The sequence below is a fragment of the Protopterus annectens genome, chromosome 4.part0 (assembly GCF_019279795.1).
Source record: "Protopterus annectens isolate FY-2018-M chromosome 4.part0, PAN1.0, whole genome shotgun sequence".
Classification (NCBI taxonomy): Eukaryota; Metazoa; Chordata; order Ceratodontiformes; family Protopteridae; genus Protopterus; species Protopterus annectens.
The window spans coordinates 685,951,110-685,968,807 of record NC_056733.1 but is presented as its reverse complement, the minus strand read 5'-3'; the positions used below and the strand labels follow the sequence as shown (position 1 = coordinate 685,968,807).

Sequence of the window (17,698 nt, the reverse complement as noted above, 5' to 3'; positions counted from 1 at the left end):
CCGTTTGACCGAAGTCTTCAGTAAAGCTAAATACCCCGTTGGGGAAACTTTTTTCTTGCTTTTTACCGATGTCAGAAAAAGTTAATAATTGTATTACTTGTGGGAAGCAAATACCTCATAAGGATTTCCATTTATCCTCTATTCCTTGCCTATGCCCTGATCACAATGTGCCTGGCTGTCGGTTTTGTGCTAGATTTAACCAACGCACTATTAAGCGTCAGTATATTTTTGCATCTAAGTATTTTGGAAACAGATTTAACTACCCAGAGATGTCGTCGGATAGCAATCCGACTACCAGAGTACATAAAAAGCGCAAAGAAAAGGATAGAGAAAGGCAGTCAAGATCCAAAACCGATGACGAAGCTTCTCCTAAGCCAATCGTCGGTACTCAGTGAGGCGCGTTCACAGCCCCTGATACCCGCTACCTTCAAGTCGCAGGCCTCTACCGACATGCATGTGGAGTCCGGCATGCCGCAAGATACTCAAGGTATTGGACCGACGGATGTATCTCCCTCAGATGGGTCTGGAGCCCCTGAGCAGGCACCGGCTTCTGAGGGTGTATTCAGACCTTAACATTTTTATATCAAACCAACAAAAGCTGCAAAACCAAAGGCAAAGACACCTTCTAAAAGTAAAAAACGATGCCTGAGCCACGTGCACAGGCCTCTATGCCTAACAAACAGATGATCAAAATGGCTGAAGACCTTATTACCTTGATCAGGGGTACCCATCCCCCTCCAGATAAGAGGCCTAGGAAAGACACTGACTATGAAATCTTCAGATCAGGTTTCTATTTCTTCTGATTCCTTTTCTGATCAGGAATTATCTTTACCTCCCTATGAGGATTTTGATGCTGAGGAGTCTATTCCATCTGCATCTCCTCCTGAGGATTATTCATTTGGAGAAACCTTGCATACTTTGAGGGAGCATTTTCACTGGGAGAGTCGAGACTTCTCAGAATCAAAAAAGATGCTCAGGGATTTCCTTCTTCTCCCTCAGCACAAGCCTTTAGCCATTCCCCCTGTGTTAGACATTGTGGATGATGTTTTTTTGGAGTCAAGCCTGACCCTTGACTCTTTACCTCCGGCTCCCAGTAAGCCTGACAGGTATTACAGGGTTCCTGAGTCTCATAAATTTTTATTTAGAAACCCTGCTGCTGATCCTGAAATTATTTCACATGGTCCATAGGGAGTTAAGGCCTCAACAGCAAAAAACCCTACCCCCTCCGGCAGAGATTCCAGGGTGCTGGACAGATGGGGAAAAAAGGTTTATACATCTGCAACCTTGGTAATTAGGGCCTTAAACTGTCAATTTCATATGGTTAAGTAACAAAAACATGTTATGGGATTGCTGAAACAGAAAATGATGTTGATTTCAGAATGTGCATAAAATAAGGAATTGTAGGAATTATTGCATGCAGATGAACAAGTTGGAAAGCATACTTTGCAATGTAGTTTTGATTCTTTAGAGGCCTCCTGCAGGGCCGCAGTTACTGGATCTGTGATTAGGAGGCATGCCTGGTTAAAGGATCAAAATTTGCCTGATCATGTTAAAGCTAAATTATTAGATGCACCTTTACAGCATGATTCTCTGTTTGGTATTAAGGCAGAAGAGGTTTTAAAGAAAATGGAAGACAAAGCTAAGTCAATGCAAACTGTGAAAGATTTCTTACAAGTGCAGCCACCTAGATTCAGTAGACACTGGCCTACAAAAAATTGGTCCTTTCCTGTGTCAGAGTTCAAAGGGGCAAATCCAGATGCCGTAAGGGTTCCAGGTATCAGACTCAAGACTCTTACAGGTCAAAGCAATGGGGTGCATCCATCTCCAAATCTGGAGGTGATAAAGCACACACCTACAGAAAGCAATCTCAATGACTTCCCTCTGCCTCCACCAAGCACTTATCTTTTGGCAGCGACCATAGGGGAAAAATTAGCACTTTTTGCTCAAAAGTGGCAGTTAATAACCCAGGACAAGTGGGTACTGAACATCATATCACAGGGATACAGATTCCATTTCCACACTCTGCCAATGACAAACGGTTGGCCAGACCTGCCAAAAAAACAATGGGCAGAGCCACAGAAACAGGTTACGTCCCTCATGGATATGGGGGCCATTCAGAAAGTACCAGAACAGGAAAAAAGACAAGGTTTTTACTTAAGACTGTTCTTGGTACCCAGAAAGGACAAGGCCTGGTGGCCAATACTGGATTTATCGATTTTGAACACATACCTGGACATTCCAAAATTCAAAATGCTCACTTTGCAACAGCTTCTGCCCATCCTGGGCAAGAATGCTTGGCTGGTGACTTTAGACTTAAAAGAGGCATACCTGCATGTCCCAATAAGACAGTTGTGCAGAAGATACCTCAGATTCAAGACTGGCTTAATGCATTACCAATTCTCTGCACTGCCCTTTGGCTTATCTATTGCGCCCAGGGTCTTTACAAAGTGCATGGCACCAGTAATTGCATTTTGCAGACAAAGACGTATTCAAATATATCCTTACTTGGACGACTATCTCATTCAAGCAGAGAACAAGGACACTCTTCTACGACACCTGGCGTTTGCGAAAAGGCTTCTAGCATGCCTAGGGTACACAATAAACGAAAATAAATCACAACTGGTACCCTCTCAAAAGATAACATTCCTGGGTGCAAGCTTGCATACAACTGCCCAGATGGCTTATCTCACACCAGACAAACGAAGGCAACTGACTACTTACTTCAAACTGATGGCAACAAAAACCCAGTCTTCTGCAAGACAAATTCTGCAGGCTCTGGGCTTTGTGGCATCCTGCATCCTACTAATTCCATATGCAAGACTGCATATGAGGAAACTTCAATGGTACCTAAAAAGTTTATGGAGTCAACATTCACACAGTCTGGAAACAATGATTCCTCTCATCCCCTGCCTGCAACAGGAGTTTCTATGGTGGGCAAAGGCCTGTCACCAAAACATGGGACGGCCCTTCACTCTACCCCTCGCCAGCCAAACCTTAACAACAGACTCATCAGATTATGCCTGGGGGGCCCACATGGCAGGAAGATGCATTCAGGGCATATGGGCACCAAATCAAATGCATCTACATATCAAGCAAAAAGAGATGCTAGCTGTTCAAAATACCCTAATAGCCTTCAAGGATTTACTTCATCCAGGACAACTACTGATAAAGACGGACAACATCACAGTCATGTGGTATATAAACAAGCAAGAGGGCACACACTCATACCCCCTTTGCAGATTAGCCATGGCACTGTGGGACACAGCTTTGACCTACCAAATAAATCTTCAAGCTCAATTCCTGCCAGGAAAACAGAATACTCTGGCAGACGATTTAAGCAGAAACCTGATGGATCCTCATGAGTGGAAACTAAATCCACAAGTATTCGGCATGATAACAGAGAAATGGGGGAGCCCAGACATAGATCTATTTGCCTCTCCTCAAAATTTTCAATTGAAAAGATTCTGCACAAGGACTTATCACAGCCAAACATGGAAAGTGGACGCCCTATCCTTCAGTTGGAAAAACCTGTCAGTTTACGCCTTTCCTCTTCTGCCTCTTCTTCCCAAGGTCCTCCTAAAAGTCAGACAAGAGAAGCCAAAGATGATATTAATTGCCCCGGACTAGCCCCGCCAATACTGGTACCCAATCCTAAGGAACTTGTCTCAATACCCAGCTTGGACCTTGCCTCAAAGACCACAACTACTGTCCTAGCAAAACAATCAGATCCTGCACAATCAACTACAGACTCTGAAGCTGGCAGCATGGCTAATCTTGTAATCATTCGAACGACACCACTCAGTAAAGCTGTGATGGATGTCATTTTGGAAGCCAGAAGGCCTAGTACTAGAAAATCTTATGCTGACAAATGGAAGAGATTCTGTGCTTGGAATCAAGCACAACGCTCAGATACAGCAGAACCACATATTCCTCAGATATTACAATACTTAACTGAGATGCTTGACAAAGTCCTATCTTTCTCATCAATCAAAATCCATGCGTCTGCCATTTCAGCTCATTACAATACAGAGCCACCTATTTTTTCTCATCCTTTACTAAAGCAGTATCTTAGAGGAGCCAAAAACCTATGGCCTCCTAGAAAATCACCATTACCTGCATGGGATCTCAATTATGTGTTGGAAAAGCTCACCCTGCCTCCATCTGAACCAGCCACTACCGCTGATATAAAGTTCTTATCATGGAAGACATCTCTGCTACTAGCAATTACTTCAGCAAGAAGAGTTTCAGAGCTACAGGCCCTCATGGCTGTAGAGCCTTTTATCATATTTTACCCAGACAGAGTGTCTCTGAGGACAAATCCTACTTTTATGCCTAAGGTGGTTTCCAGTGTGGCTCTTAACCAAAATACTCATCTGCCAACTTTTTATCCAAATCCTCAGAACAAAGGGGAGAAAATTCTGCATTCCTTGGACGTACACAAGCAACTAAGATTCTACTTGAGCAGGACAAAAGCTCTAAGAAAAACGGAGCAATTACTAGTGTCATATGCTGCAGGATCAGAGGGAAAGGCTATCTCAAAGCAGACAATTTCAAAGTGGATAAGCCACTGCACCTGTTTCTGCTACTTACACCATGGTAAACCTGTGCCCAAGGGCATTAGGTCTCATTCCACCAGAGCTGCAACAACTTTGGCAGCCTTTCTCAGAGGAGTACCAACCAAAGACATTCTAGAGGCTGCTACTTGGAGTTCTGTTCACACCTTTACAAAGCATTACCATTTGCCTCTCTACTCTAAGTCCAGGGCAGGTGTTGCCACTGCAGTTCTGCAGGGCCTTATAGCCACACCTAATGCTGTTTAGCTCCAGCCCCCCCAACCATAACTTTGGGATTCTATGCAAATGTAAGGACTGCAACAGTGAAACACGAAGAACATAGTACAGTTGTGTACACTTGCCATAAATGTAGATGTTTGAGTGTATTCACTGTTGCAGTCCAGGTTACCCTCCCGGCATCCCACTGTCATTCTGGAGTTTATCTTTCCTTCTCTATCTTCTACAACCTATATGGTGTATTTGCTTGTAGATGAAGGTAAAGTTTATATTGATGCATGTATAGATGCATATATATATATGTGTATATATATATATATATATATATATATATATATATATTTTTTTTTTTTTTGCTACCTTTTTGGGGGCACCTGACATCGGGGGCAAGAAAAATGAAAGAAAATGGCGTCGGCTGCATGTTTTACACCCCTGACGACCTGACGTCATGGAAGAGGAGACCGCAACCAAAGCAGGACCCAAGACTTTGGAATTCAGGCTGACTGAGGGCAACCTGCCAGCAGAGTACCCTAAATGTAATGACTGCAACAGTGAATACACTCGGACATCTACATTTATGGTAAGTGTACACAACTGTACTTTTCAACTACATGGCTTTTAATGCCAGTGGCTTTTTGCTTTCACTTTTTTAGTCTTTATCAGTGTATTCAGGCTGAGAATAATGCAGAAGAGATGAAAATCAGCACATTTTGTTTTTCCTGAAAAGGTGTAGATTGTATAATGTGGGTGAGTGGAATAGTGGAGCCTCCTGGGGGTCTTTTTCAGAATGAAGATAGAAGGGATCAGTAGCTTGACCAGTGGATTGATGCAGTGGCAGCAGTGTTGCAGACATTGTTCTGTACTGTGTTGACAAATTAAAAATTGAGTCATACAATAAAGCTGTTAACTTTTCTGGCATTTTTTGCTTTCCCTCACCTATATTCATGAGCTATGGATAGTGATGGAAAGGATGAGACTTCACAAAGAATCTGCAGAAATTATTTCCTTCTGCAAGGTAGTGGGGCTCTATCTTGGTGACGGCGAACAGCTTGGCTGTCCAGGAGGATCTCTAAGTGCAGCCACTGCTCCTTCATTTTGAGAGTAGTCAACCAATGTGGTTTACTTAATTTGTTAGGATGCCCCTGTGTGTGTCCCACGGGATGTGTACCAGGCATGACCTACTGGGAGATCCTGAAGCGATCCAGGATATTTTGGAGGGATCATGTCTTTCATCTTGTCTGCGACTATATGAGGATCCCAGATGTTGATATGGTGCTGGCTACTGGGGTTTGGGATTTCTTGCCGAGTTGGTCTGTTTACCACCATTTCATTCCTCAAGGGAAGTGGTTTAGTAAAGGAAAGAATAAAAAGTAACACTTATTTTTCTAATGCTTCTTTGTGCTGTTGAATTCGTACAAATTTGAGATGTCCCACTTTGTGAGATTCAAGAAATACAGTTCTCAGCTGCACAAAGACCAACATCAATGGACAGCTGTACCACTGTTTTTCTAACAGGAGTTCTGTCACAGCTTTTAAGCCAGCATTTGCTCTTGATAAAAAAAAAAAAAATACATTGCTTTCTTTAATGGCTCAGATGTGTTTTGTTTCCTGTATTAATGTGCACAAGCTCAAAACCTCTTGCATTTTTTCAGTCATATGTAAATTGATTTAATAACAGTACTGTTGTGTGATGGACCAAAGCTAAGAGCTGTCTTCCAACAGCAGAATGGTAGATTATGACAGTGCCTTAGCATCACATAAGAACTTTCTACGTTGTTTTTTGTAGTAGATCCAGTCATCTCTGAGATTAATATCCCAAAGGTATATCAGCATGTATGTTAGTGTCAGGAAAGAATGTGGTCTGGTATATATTTAACAGTGAATTTGTAAAACATGATTCCACTACATGGTACCTAAATCATTCATGATTAGTGAAACTTATTTGAGTTGAATGCAAGCACCCAAAGGGTTACAAACATGAAATATAACTTGTCATGACAATTTCTTTTTAGATACTTGTGTTTTAGTAATTGGACATACCAGAACGGATGTAGTGTGGACAGATACCAAAGTCAGTCTAGCTTAGGGCAGAACATTCACCCCCAAAAAAGGAAGTACACTGGTATGGTATGATTTTCTAGGAGGAGACCAAAGAAACCACCTACTGTACTTTGAGGTTTATATTTAGGGTTGCTTGTTGGTATACAAGTAAGGGAATGCCCAGCACCATAAAACCATTGCACCATCCTCCCCTCCATAGCGGAACAGAGTGTATGTGTCCATGTGTCTTTGTGTTTATGTGGTGATGTAGGGCAGAGATAATAAAAAAATGCAAACCATCCTCGATGGCTGGGCAAGTTATGTCTTCTCACAGACAAATCGCAGTCTCTGTGATGAGGTGAACAAATGGTCATTAATCTGAAAGAGAGCAGTAAAACACAAAAAAGAATTAAAAATTAAATTATTATTTACTCAGTCTCTGCAAAAGCAGTAAGCTTGATATTACAGGAAAGTTCTTGTTAGGTTTTAGAAATAAATACAGTGTTAATAGGAGCTACCAAGCTTTGCTTTCAGGCTTACAGTATATCTAAAAGTCTACTCATTCTTGACAGTCTGGTTAATTTTGTAAAAATAAGTTGTCTTTAGGGGGCTCAGTGATTAATGTTGTTGTCTGTTACAGTTTGGCCCTCCAGTTCAATTCCTGGCTGGGTGCCATATGCATGTAGTCTGCATATATTCTGTGTATCCAGTTTTGGTTATTCAGTTGCTTCAGTTTCTTCATACATCCTAAGGACATACTGTGGGTGAACTGGAAGACAGCCAAATTATCCTATACGTGTACTTGGAATGCATGAGTGAATGTGTTTATGTATCTTAGGATAAACTGGCATATTGCCTAACATTAGTCTCGCTACCTTGTGCCCACTGAATGCAAGAAAAGGCTCACCAGTGACCCTGAACTGGATAAAGCAAGTATGGGAGAATGAATGAAAGAACTGTTTGACAATATGAGTACTGTGTACCTTTTTGTGTATAATTAGACAAGAATTCAAAGATAATTTGTATTTGTATTTGTATATATTTTTCAGATTTTGGTCAAAACAATGCTTCGTAAAAAATCTTTTGGAAATCCATTTGATGGAAGTAAGCGAGAAGAAAGAATGTTATCGGTCTCTGGAAATGTACTTACGTAAGTCAATTTTTACAATTAAATGTTGACCTGCTAATAATATGTAACTGCAGTAAGATAAATGTTCCACGAGAAGTAAAGGACTGTTTGTGGGTTAGCTGTTTTGTCCAAGCAATTCAAGCAGTGCCTTTAGCACTGTGTTCTTAATTATTGTGGTAACGTTTTTTTTTTTTCGTTACTTTAATTAATGTAATTTGTCATCAGAGCAAGATACACCATATTGTTATTTCATTTCATGCTTTATCCTGTCAACAGGATTTGCAAACATGTTTGATTTGCTGTCTTTAGTATACTTTTTACTCCAGTCAATAAATGTGTCTACTTAAATGTAGTTATTCTCCAGTAGATATAGTGCTCATATTGTTATGTTAAGAACAGTCTGTTTTGTTATTCATTTTATAGGGAAGACTGTTGGACAATGTAAGGTGACTTATAGGTCATTGCCAATCAAGCTGAGTAAAGCTTCTGATCATACACAACACCATGTCTTCCCAGAGGTGGCAACACAGCACACTGCTTAATGAAATAGCTGAGCTGTACAAGACACGAGGCTTTATGATAATATTTACATTTGATCCTGTAAAAGTTTAAAACTATTTCTTGTTCATATTGTAAGATGTGTTAGGCTGGCATCCTATCCAGGATAATTCTCAGCCTTTCACCCATTGCCTGCCAGGATAGTCTCTTGACTTATGAGTGCCTCTTTAAAGGATATTGTAGGTATTATAAAGTGCTTTGGTATTTGTTTGCAGTTGCCTTTATGGATCTTCTTGTGGAGTTTTATTTTGTACTAATGCTCTTTGTTTGGAAACATGCCATGATGCGAAAGATGTTTTGTAAGATAAATTAGAAGGAAAGAATTTTATCTACTGCTGAAATGGCATTTGATGTTTTCCTTCATGTCTTTTCCTCATGGATTTTGATACTTCAAAGGCTGGTGGATGCACTGACATTCCACTGCTGATGACCTCTAAGTATGCTCATTTGAGAACAAAGAACAGTACCTTTTCAAATAAGGTGGAAACAGCAGCTCTGTGTCATGTACTTTTCCTTTGTATCACATGCCCTGACAGCACCTAGTGATGTGTACTTGTTTGTGAAATCATTTTCCATTTCTGATGTGCTGTTTCCACTACAGTATCCCATATCTCTAGCCTGATTTCAGATTTTTTTCTTCTAATGAAGATTGTGAAATATTGCTAAATTTCACAGACAGTGTATGTAATCCCTTACACAGTCTTAACATTTCTTTTAATTTGTGCATTCTAAAGTGAAACTTTACTTAAATCCAGTCACCAAAGTCTGCTTCTTTTGATTTTATATATATATATATATATATATATATATATATATATATATATATTTTTTTTTTTTTGCTTGTCTGGGTGCAGTGGGGTGGATGACAAGATTGGCAAAACTTAGCATATGACACTAAGTTCATGTTTATAGAATAGTTAATCCTTGTAAACCCCACCACTGAGATAAATTGCTTGTGCAGGGACTTTTTTTTCAGCCACAATCCAGACCAGATGCACGTTAAAACCTATAGTAAAAGTATGTAAATGATAGCTGATTCAAAGTAAAAACATGTATCACACAAATGCATATACTACATTGTAAGTTTTACTGAAAAAAAATTTAACAATGTCATCATGATTGTAGTTTCATTTTTCATTTTACAAGACCACAGGAATGAAAAATCAAATGGCATTGTAAGTTAGTATACAGTGTTATGACAGACTTGCTTGTCATCCTTAAAGCAATAATAGTAATAGAAGGATTTTAAGCGGTTGATTAAATTGGTCTAAAAATGGAGGGAGAGCATGTTCCAAATTGTAAGTGAAATTTTGCAAAAGGTACACTCTCATATTGCTGTATTGAATGAATGCCTTACTAGGGATTGATCATAATTTGGTGACCTAGGAATATGGATGAAGGATTTCACCTTTAACCACTTGACTAATAGTTGGGCAGTAGATGACATGCAAGAGTTTGAGATCACGAACTACAGTAAATAATACTACTCCTGCAGGTCACCATTTTTTTTCCAGAGAGAGGCAAGGATGTTGCCTATCTTCTGAGAAAAAATTAAATGTTACATTTTATTTACTGTAGTTAGCAGTAGTTTGGTGTTACATGCTATGATTAGGGCTTTTATGGGTAGGGTGCATTCTAGTTTTTTAATTAAGAAATTAATCCCAATGGCTTTCCTGGCTTCAGAAATTAATACTGGATAGCATATAGCTCAATTCCAGCTACATGAGCACCATACTCACACAAGTTTCTGTGTAAGAGTTAAGGAAAGATAATATGGACGAACTGTATTTTTTCTGTCCCTTACCACATTGCTACTTATCCACAACCTTTGTTTGCACTTTCTAGTACTGCAACCAGCCCTGTCTGGCAGTTTTGTAGTTGAGTCTGCAGCAGGTCCATTTTCCCCGATCTGTTTTAAAAAAGTTAGAAGCTGCGTGCAATACATGATGAAAATGATGGTCATTGATTACTAAATAAATTAAACAAATACAGGACTTTTAGTGGATGTTCATAGGTAGGTACTAGGCTATTGGCCCTAGGCCCTATATAAGCCTAGCCAAACAGTACGCTGGGTTTTGCCACCCAAGAAAATTATTTTCCTATGCCTCTGTCAAGCAGAGCCACAGAAGTGATCCCCGGGGTGAATTTCCTATCTCCCATCCAATCATCAAGATTTTTCTTGAAGAGTGCTAATGAGGAGCTTTGTTTGATATAAATAGGTAGTTTGTTCCAGAGTATGAGAAGTCTCTGAGACAGGAATCTATCCCTCCAGCATGTTCTGTTTATTGTGGTGACAAAGTTTAGGTCCCTAGTGCGTGTAGCTCAGAGGGATTGGGATTTCTTTACGTGGAGCATGTCCAACAGCTCTGGGTTTGACATAGCTTTGTATGTTAGGCAGGTATCGCCTCTGAGTAGGCGATATGCAACAGAGTAAAGCTGGAGTTTTTTGAGATGGTCTGCGTAGGGCATCTGTTTGAGGCTGGTAATCCTCTTTGTGAGGTATTTCTGTGGCCTTTCCAGTTGTTGTAGATGTCTTGTGAGGTACATACCAAAAGGGGCATTGTACTCTATAATGGGTATAATGAGTGATGAGTAGAGGGGAACAATGACCTTTTTCCTGGATGAGAAACCTTTTGTGATGAAGTGTGCCACGTAGAAGGATTTCCTGACTACTGTGGCGATGTGATTATCAAAGGAGAGACTACTGTTCACCTGTGTCCCAAGGTCTCTTATCACACTTTCGGTGTTAAGTAGATTACCGCCTATGTGGTAGTTCATGGGTACAGAGTTTTTACCAAAAGGGATGACAATGCACTTTTTAGCATTGAGCTTGAGGTCATGGGTTTGACACCAGGCATCTGTCTCAGTGAGGTCCTTTTGAAGGATGTCCACATCGTTAGGAGATTTGATTATGGCTCCTAGTGTGTAGTCATCTGTGAACTTTGTTAGCCAAAGACCTTCTGTGTTAGCCTGTACTTCAGAGAAGTAGATACCAAACAAGAGAGGACCTAGGACTGAACCCTGTGGTACTCCACTTGTCACGGGTCTGAAGTTGGATTTAGAGTCTGCTACTTTCACAGTGTGGGTTCAGTCAGTGAGCCAGTTGGCAACCCATCTTGTGACATAGATGTCAGGTGGTAGTGCAGAAAAACTCTGCACTGAGATTTGGAAATGAAGAAAGGATTGCTGGATGGGAAACAATGCTAGATGCTGCAGATCATGACATTTTCCTTGATGTGATGATCACCAGAAAATGTAGTTGTCCTTTCAGTATAGTGATTAGTGACAAATGTGGTATAACACAAATGGGGATTGCTTTTACCTTTATATTGAAGCCTTGTCGCAACCTTCATAGATTATGGCATCTACCCCCAGAAACTCTACCTTATAAAATATGAGGATGATAGTACTGCCAGAGGGAATGTATGAGGAAACATGCTTGGCAGTGAAGACAAGACTGCTATGATGGTGGTGGTTAAATTCCTGAGGCTAAAGAAGGGGAGTGGGGACAAAATATGGAAGATGGGTGGTAGTGGAAGCTTTGAAACTGAAAGGAGAGGACATTACATTACTGCTAGTGGAGAGTCTATACCCTGAACTGAAAAGGAGGAGGGAGCATGCAAAGCTATTGAAAGATTTAAATGTGATTGGAGAAAGAATGAGAGGAGGGGTGACCAGGGGGTGGGGTAGTAGCAGTTTTGTAAATTTTCATTTTACACATAGGTGGATCAGTTTCTAACTGCTTCCACAAAGAGTTTTATATATGCATACATTCCCGCATTCATTCCCATTATTCTTTTAACTGTTTATCTAATTCCATTTTCATTCATTCCTCAACTGATGGGTCTCAGATCTGACTCAGACACTTCTTCCAGATGCTCTGATCCAAACTCAGTGCCCTGCCAGCCTAACATACCTCATATGACAATGTGAGGTATTGCCAGCTATGCCAGGATATGTAGGGCAGTGGATGTGTAACATATGCCAGCACAGCTAGCTGGAATTTAGTAACAAATTATATGCTATTTGAATATCAAACTGATTTGTGCAGATGCATTTCTTGAAAATGGATTTGTAAAGTTGCTTGTGTTAAAAATGTACCAAAAGTGGGTCCTGACTGTGTAGTAACTGAATTAAATATATATATATATATATATATATATATATATATATATATATATATATGGTTTACTATTAGAATGATGAACGGCACTTGGTCGAACTGCAATTGTGCGAAACAGATAGTACGTAAACAGCAAATGTCGAATGATAGTTAGTCGACCTGAGGAAATATCGAGTGTGAAACCATTTCGTAGAAATGTAGTCGATGTAATATATGCGACAAACGCAGGGGTCGCACAAATACGTACGGTGTAATGTCTAGACCTCAAAAGACGTCATCTCGTAGTACTAAGTGACTGGACATAGTGGTCAAACTAGCAGAATGCAAGCGACGACACAGGTAATATATTAAGGGGTGAGCTTATAACGTGTCTAAATCATGCAATGTGACAATATGTGAGATAAGATGGTAGAGTGAACTAGCGTGTGAATTTCCATGCAGTGCGTCTGTGTACAAGGCGCTGTCGTACACGCTGTTCACTGTAAACGTTGGTAGCCACAAATTGTATATAGATATAGTCAGTATACCGTGCTACATATATGTGGTATGTGTACTATGATAGTAATTATGGTGTGTATAAATAGTGAGGTAGAGCAGTTAATGTTGTCAGGTATGTGTTTGTTGGCAGGTTGATGACGGCCAAGCAACGGGTGCATATCCAGGCACACTCCGGCATGTATATAGCACCGTAAAGTCCCAGAAAGGAAAAGACATGCTACTAGTTGACAGCTATATGTATTATTTAGAAAAAGCGAATGGTGATAGGAAATACTGGTGTTGTTGTCTGAAAACCACTGAGAAATGTAAGGGGAGATGTGTAACCAAGTCCACTCTGGATGGTGAAATGTTGTTAAAAAGTACCGTCCATTTCCACGCACCGGACACTGGTAAAGGGGAATGCATGGCAATCAAAGAAACTATTAAAAGAAAGGCAAGACACTCGACAGATGATCCTTGCAGAGTGGTGTCTGAGGTATTAGCTACATGCTCAACAGACATCACTGTAGACTTACCTAACACTAACGCACTGAAACAGCTTGTTGTGCGAAGTAGACATAAAACGAATAGGAGGAATTACGGGGATTGCATTAATCTGAAGGAACTAACAAGTGACATGATACCCATCAAGACTGGTAGTTTTATAGTGAGACATTCATCGGGAGATTGTGATACATCCCAAGTCGTGTTAATAACTACATTCAGTAATCTAACGTTGTTGTGTAATGCTGAGTTCTTCATGGTAGATGGGACATTCCCTATACGAACATCCGATTTCAAACAACTATACAGTATCCATTGCAATCTAGAGAATGCTGATAAGAGAAAGTCTGTTTCTGTGGTGTACGGCTTGTTGGCCTCCAAAACAGAAGCATGCTATAACTCATTCTGGGCAAGTGTAATACAGTTATGTTCAGAACATACTTTACAGTTAAATCCATCCGTGATACTGAGTTATTTCGAGAGGGGGGCGGTAAATGCCATCACACGGCACTTTCCAGATTCACTGTCTAAAGGGTGTTGGTTTCATTTTTGCCAGATAATCTGGCAGCAAATTCAGAAATTACATCTAGTGTCTGCATTTGGACAGTGTAGACAGTTTTCCAGCTTGTGTAAAGAAATACCTGCGTTAGCATTCCTGAGGCATGATGACGTTGTACCGAATTTCAATGATATTGAACTAGAATTTCCTGAGAATGGAAAGCCGTTGTGTATCTTTTTCAAAGAAAACTACTTGTTAGGTAGACCGAGACGGTATGGCATGCGAGGTAATACATGTGAGAGACTTCCTCCGCTATTTGATCTGTCATTTTGGAACCATAGCGATACCTGCATGGACGGGTTCCCCAGGTCACAAAATATGGTGGAGGGTTGGCATTGACGTCTTCGTAACCTCCTAGGGAGGAAAACCCTATATATCTACGATATTCTGCATGCTATACAATTGGAACAAAACCATGTTGAAGATCTACTATCCCGGGTTTTACTATGTCTGCCACCGTCGCCAAAACGTAAATGGCTCACAGACAGGGAAGAAACGTTTAGGAAATTGTTAGATAAACGGGATACATTCACTTGTAGGGGCTTTACTGCACTTGTTGCTAAACACTGTTCATTTTAGGGTTTGTGACTTACGACGTTGTCACTTCTGCTGTAGGGGATATGCGTATATGTACACCGCGGTGGGGATGTGGACGTCATAGTTATGTTGTCTGATGTGGGAGAGGTCGTGGGTCATATCTCACTGATTCCTGTTGATGTTATCTACGGTATATGTGACTGTATTTGGTATTCATCGAACGTGCTATGTATTGTCTGACTGTCACAAGGTTCACTTCACTGTACACATTTGGAACAGATGTCGAGGAGTTCTGTGTTTCTACGTGTTGAATACGGTCTAGCAGCACTCTGGTATATCTGCTGCACTGTCATTGAGAATGTTATGAATTACACCTGTGTTATGGCGGAATATTATGATACAATGCAATGTGTAACGGACCGTGCGGATATTGTCAGTAGCAATACCTGAATACACGACGGAAAGCTTCGATATCGAAAATGTCGGGCGTTCGCATTTCGACATTTTCGGTGCTATGAGTCGGGATTGCCTGCATTCGTACACGTGTGTTTCGGTGTTCCGGTTCGTTTATGGTTACATTCGACTAAGTGTTGTTCGTTCATCTAATAGTAAACATATATATATATATATATATATATATATATATATATATATATTGGTAGAGGATACTGGAAGTGAAGATGTTAAGCTGAGCTCCAGCTAACTTTGGGAAATAGTAAGAAATTAAATTACTGAGCCTAGGCCGTAAATATGTCTTCTCTCAGTTTTGAATGAAGCCAGAGACGCAGTGTCTGTAAAAAGCATGGTTTGTGAGTCTCTGTAGGAGGAGTAGAAGTCTGTAATTGTTTTATGACTTCCAGAAGCTGCACCATAGGTTCATAGGTTTTTAGGTAGCTACTAGGCTGTCTGCCCGAGGGCATTTATAAGCCTAGCCAGAGTGTGTCGGCTTTCGCTGCCCCATTGATTAATTAACTGATCCTCTGTCAAGCAGAGCCAATGAAGTGATCCCAGGGGTGTATTTTCTGTTACCCATCCACTCGTCAAGGTTTCTCTTGAAGAGTGTTGGTGAGGGGCTTTGCCTGATGTAATTTGGAATTTTGTTCCAAAGCATGGGGAGTCTCTGACAGAAATATATCCCTGCAGCATGTTCTGTTTATTGTTGTGGCGAGGTTTAGCTCACTAGAGCGCATGGCTCACAGTGACATGGATTTCTTTAGGTGGAGCATGTCCATCAGTTCTGAGTTGGACATGGCTTTGTACGTCAGGCAGAGATCACCTCTGAGGAAGCGATATGCCACTGAGTACAGCCAGAGTTTTTTCAGTCGGGCTGCATAGGACATATGTTTGAGACCAGTAATCTCTTGGTGAGGTACTTTTGTGGTCTTTCCAGCTGTTGAAAGTGTCTTGTGAGGTACATCCCAAATGGGGCATTGTACTCTATGATGGGTCTAATGAGTGACGAGTAGGGGGGGGCACTATAACCTGTTTATTTCTAGATGTGAACCCTTTAGTAATTACATGGGCCACATAGAAGGATTTCCTAACTACTTTGGCAATGTGATTGTCAAAGGAGAGATTACTATCTACCTGGGTCCCCAGATCTCTTATTACCTCTTCTGTATTAAGGGGGCTGCCACCTATGTGGTAATTCGTGGGTGTTTTGTTTTTCCCAAATGGGATGACTATGCATTTGTTAGTTTTTAGCTTGAGGCCATGACTTTGACACCGGGTGTCCATCTCAGTAAGGCTGTTTTGGAGGATGTCCGTGTCAGCCGGAGAGTAGATTATGGCAGTCATCGGCGAACTTGGTTAGCTATAGTCCTCCTGTGTTTGCCTGTACTTCTGAGAAGTATATGCCAAACAGTAGGGGTCCCGGGACCGAGCCTTGTGGGACACCAGTTGTGACTGGTTTAGAGTCGGACCTGGAGCACGTTATTCTTACCGTGTGAGTTCTGTCTGTAAGCCATTTGGCAACCCATCTCATGACGTAGGGGTTTATGTTCAGGCTAGTGAGTTTTTCTGTAATACCCGAGTGGGTAATGGTGACGAAAGCCTTGGCGAGGTCAAGGTAGGCTGTGTGAACCACCTTTCCCTTGTCTATGGCCTTGGTGACTGTCTCGAAGAAGTCAACCAGGTTTAGTAGGCATGATCTGCCCTTAACAAAGCCGAACTGGGTCGGGTCAAGTATTTGGAGGTTCCCAATGTCTTTGTTAATGAGTTCCATGATGATGCACTCCATAGCCTTGCAGACCAGGCTAGTCAGGCTTATGGGGCAATAGTTACCCAGGTCAGTTGTGGCCCCTCCTTTGTGGAGAGGATTAACCGTTGCTGTGCCCCATTCTATGAGCACGTAGTCTGTGGAGAGGCTGAGGTTGAACAGTGTGTTTAGGTGAGGGGTTAGTTTGTTCTGTAGTTCATGCAAGACTCAGCCTGGGACACCATCTGGTCCCATTTACACTGTGTTTTTGGCTTTTGAAAGGGCTGTTTTTACCTGTGCGTCTCTGATTTTTGGGAAACTACACTTTTCCGGTGTTGTTGTGGGCCCTTTTGGAGGTGAGGGGGTGAAGTTTGCACTGAATCTATCTGCCAGGATGTTGGCAATATCAGTAGGTTCAGTATATTTTGTACTATTTTGCACTAGTTCAGTGCATATCTGCGAGTTGCTACTTAGATTCTTAACATAGCTAAAGAAAGCTTTGTGGTTATCTTTTGAATCCTTGGCTATTTTTCTTTCGAAGTTAGCCTTGGATGATTTCATGAGGGACCTCAGTTTCTTACTGATACTGATCGGGGATGTCTTTCCTTCTTGGGATTTGCTTTTTTTCTGAACTAGTTTCCCCCTCCTATTGCATAGCCTGTTTATTGCAGGGGTCCACCAAACTGGTTTCCTTCTCTTAGGGAAGTGAGTCTTGGTTTTGCTAGGGATGGCACGATCCATGCATCCTTGTAGGTGCTCATAGAGTGCATTTGTAAAGGTTTCT

At 41.1% G+C, this 17,698-nt stretch overlaps 1 protein-coding gene across 1 annotated transcript in view; it reads left to right on the top strand.

Annotated features, from left to right (window-relative positions):
* CAMKK2 (calcium/calmodulin dependent protein kinase kinase 2) overlaps positions 1 to 17,698 on the top strand; it is a 1,901,640-nt gene that overhangs the window by 1,747,659 nt on the left and 136,283 nt on the right. Inside the window, exon 15 of the mRNA XM_044068653.1 lies at positions 7,880 to 7,980. Coding sequence (XP_043924588.1) covers positions 7,880 to 7,980 — 101 coding nt within the window. The remainder of the gene's footprint in view (positions 1 to 7,879; positions 7,981 to 17,698) is intronic.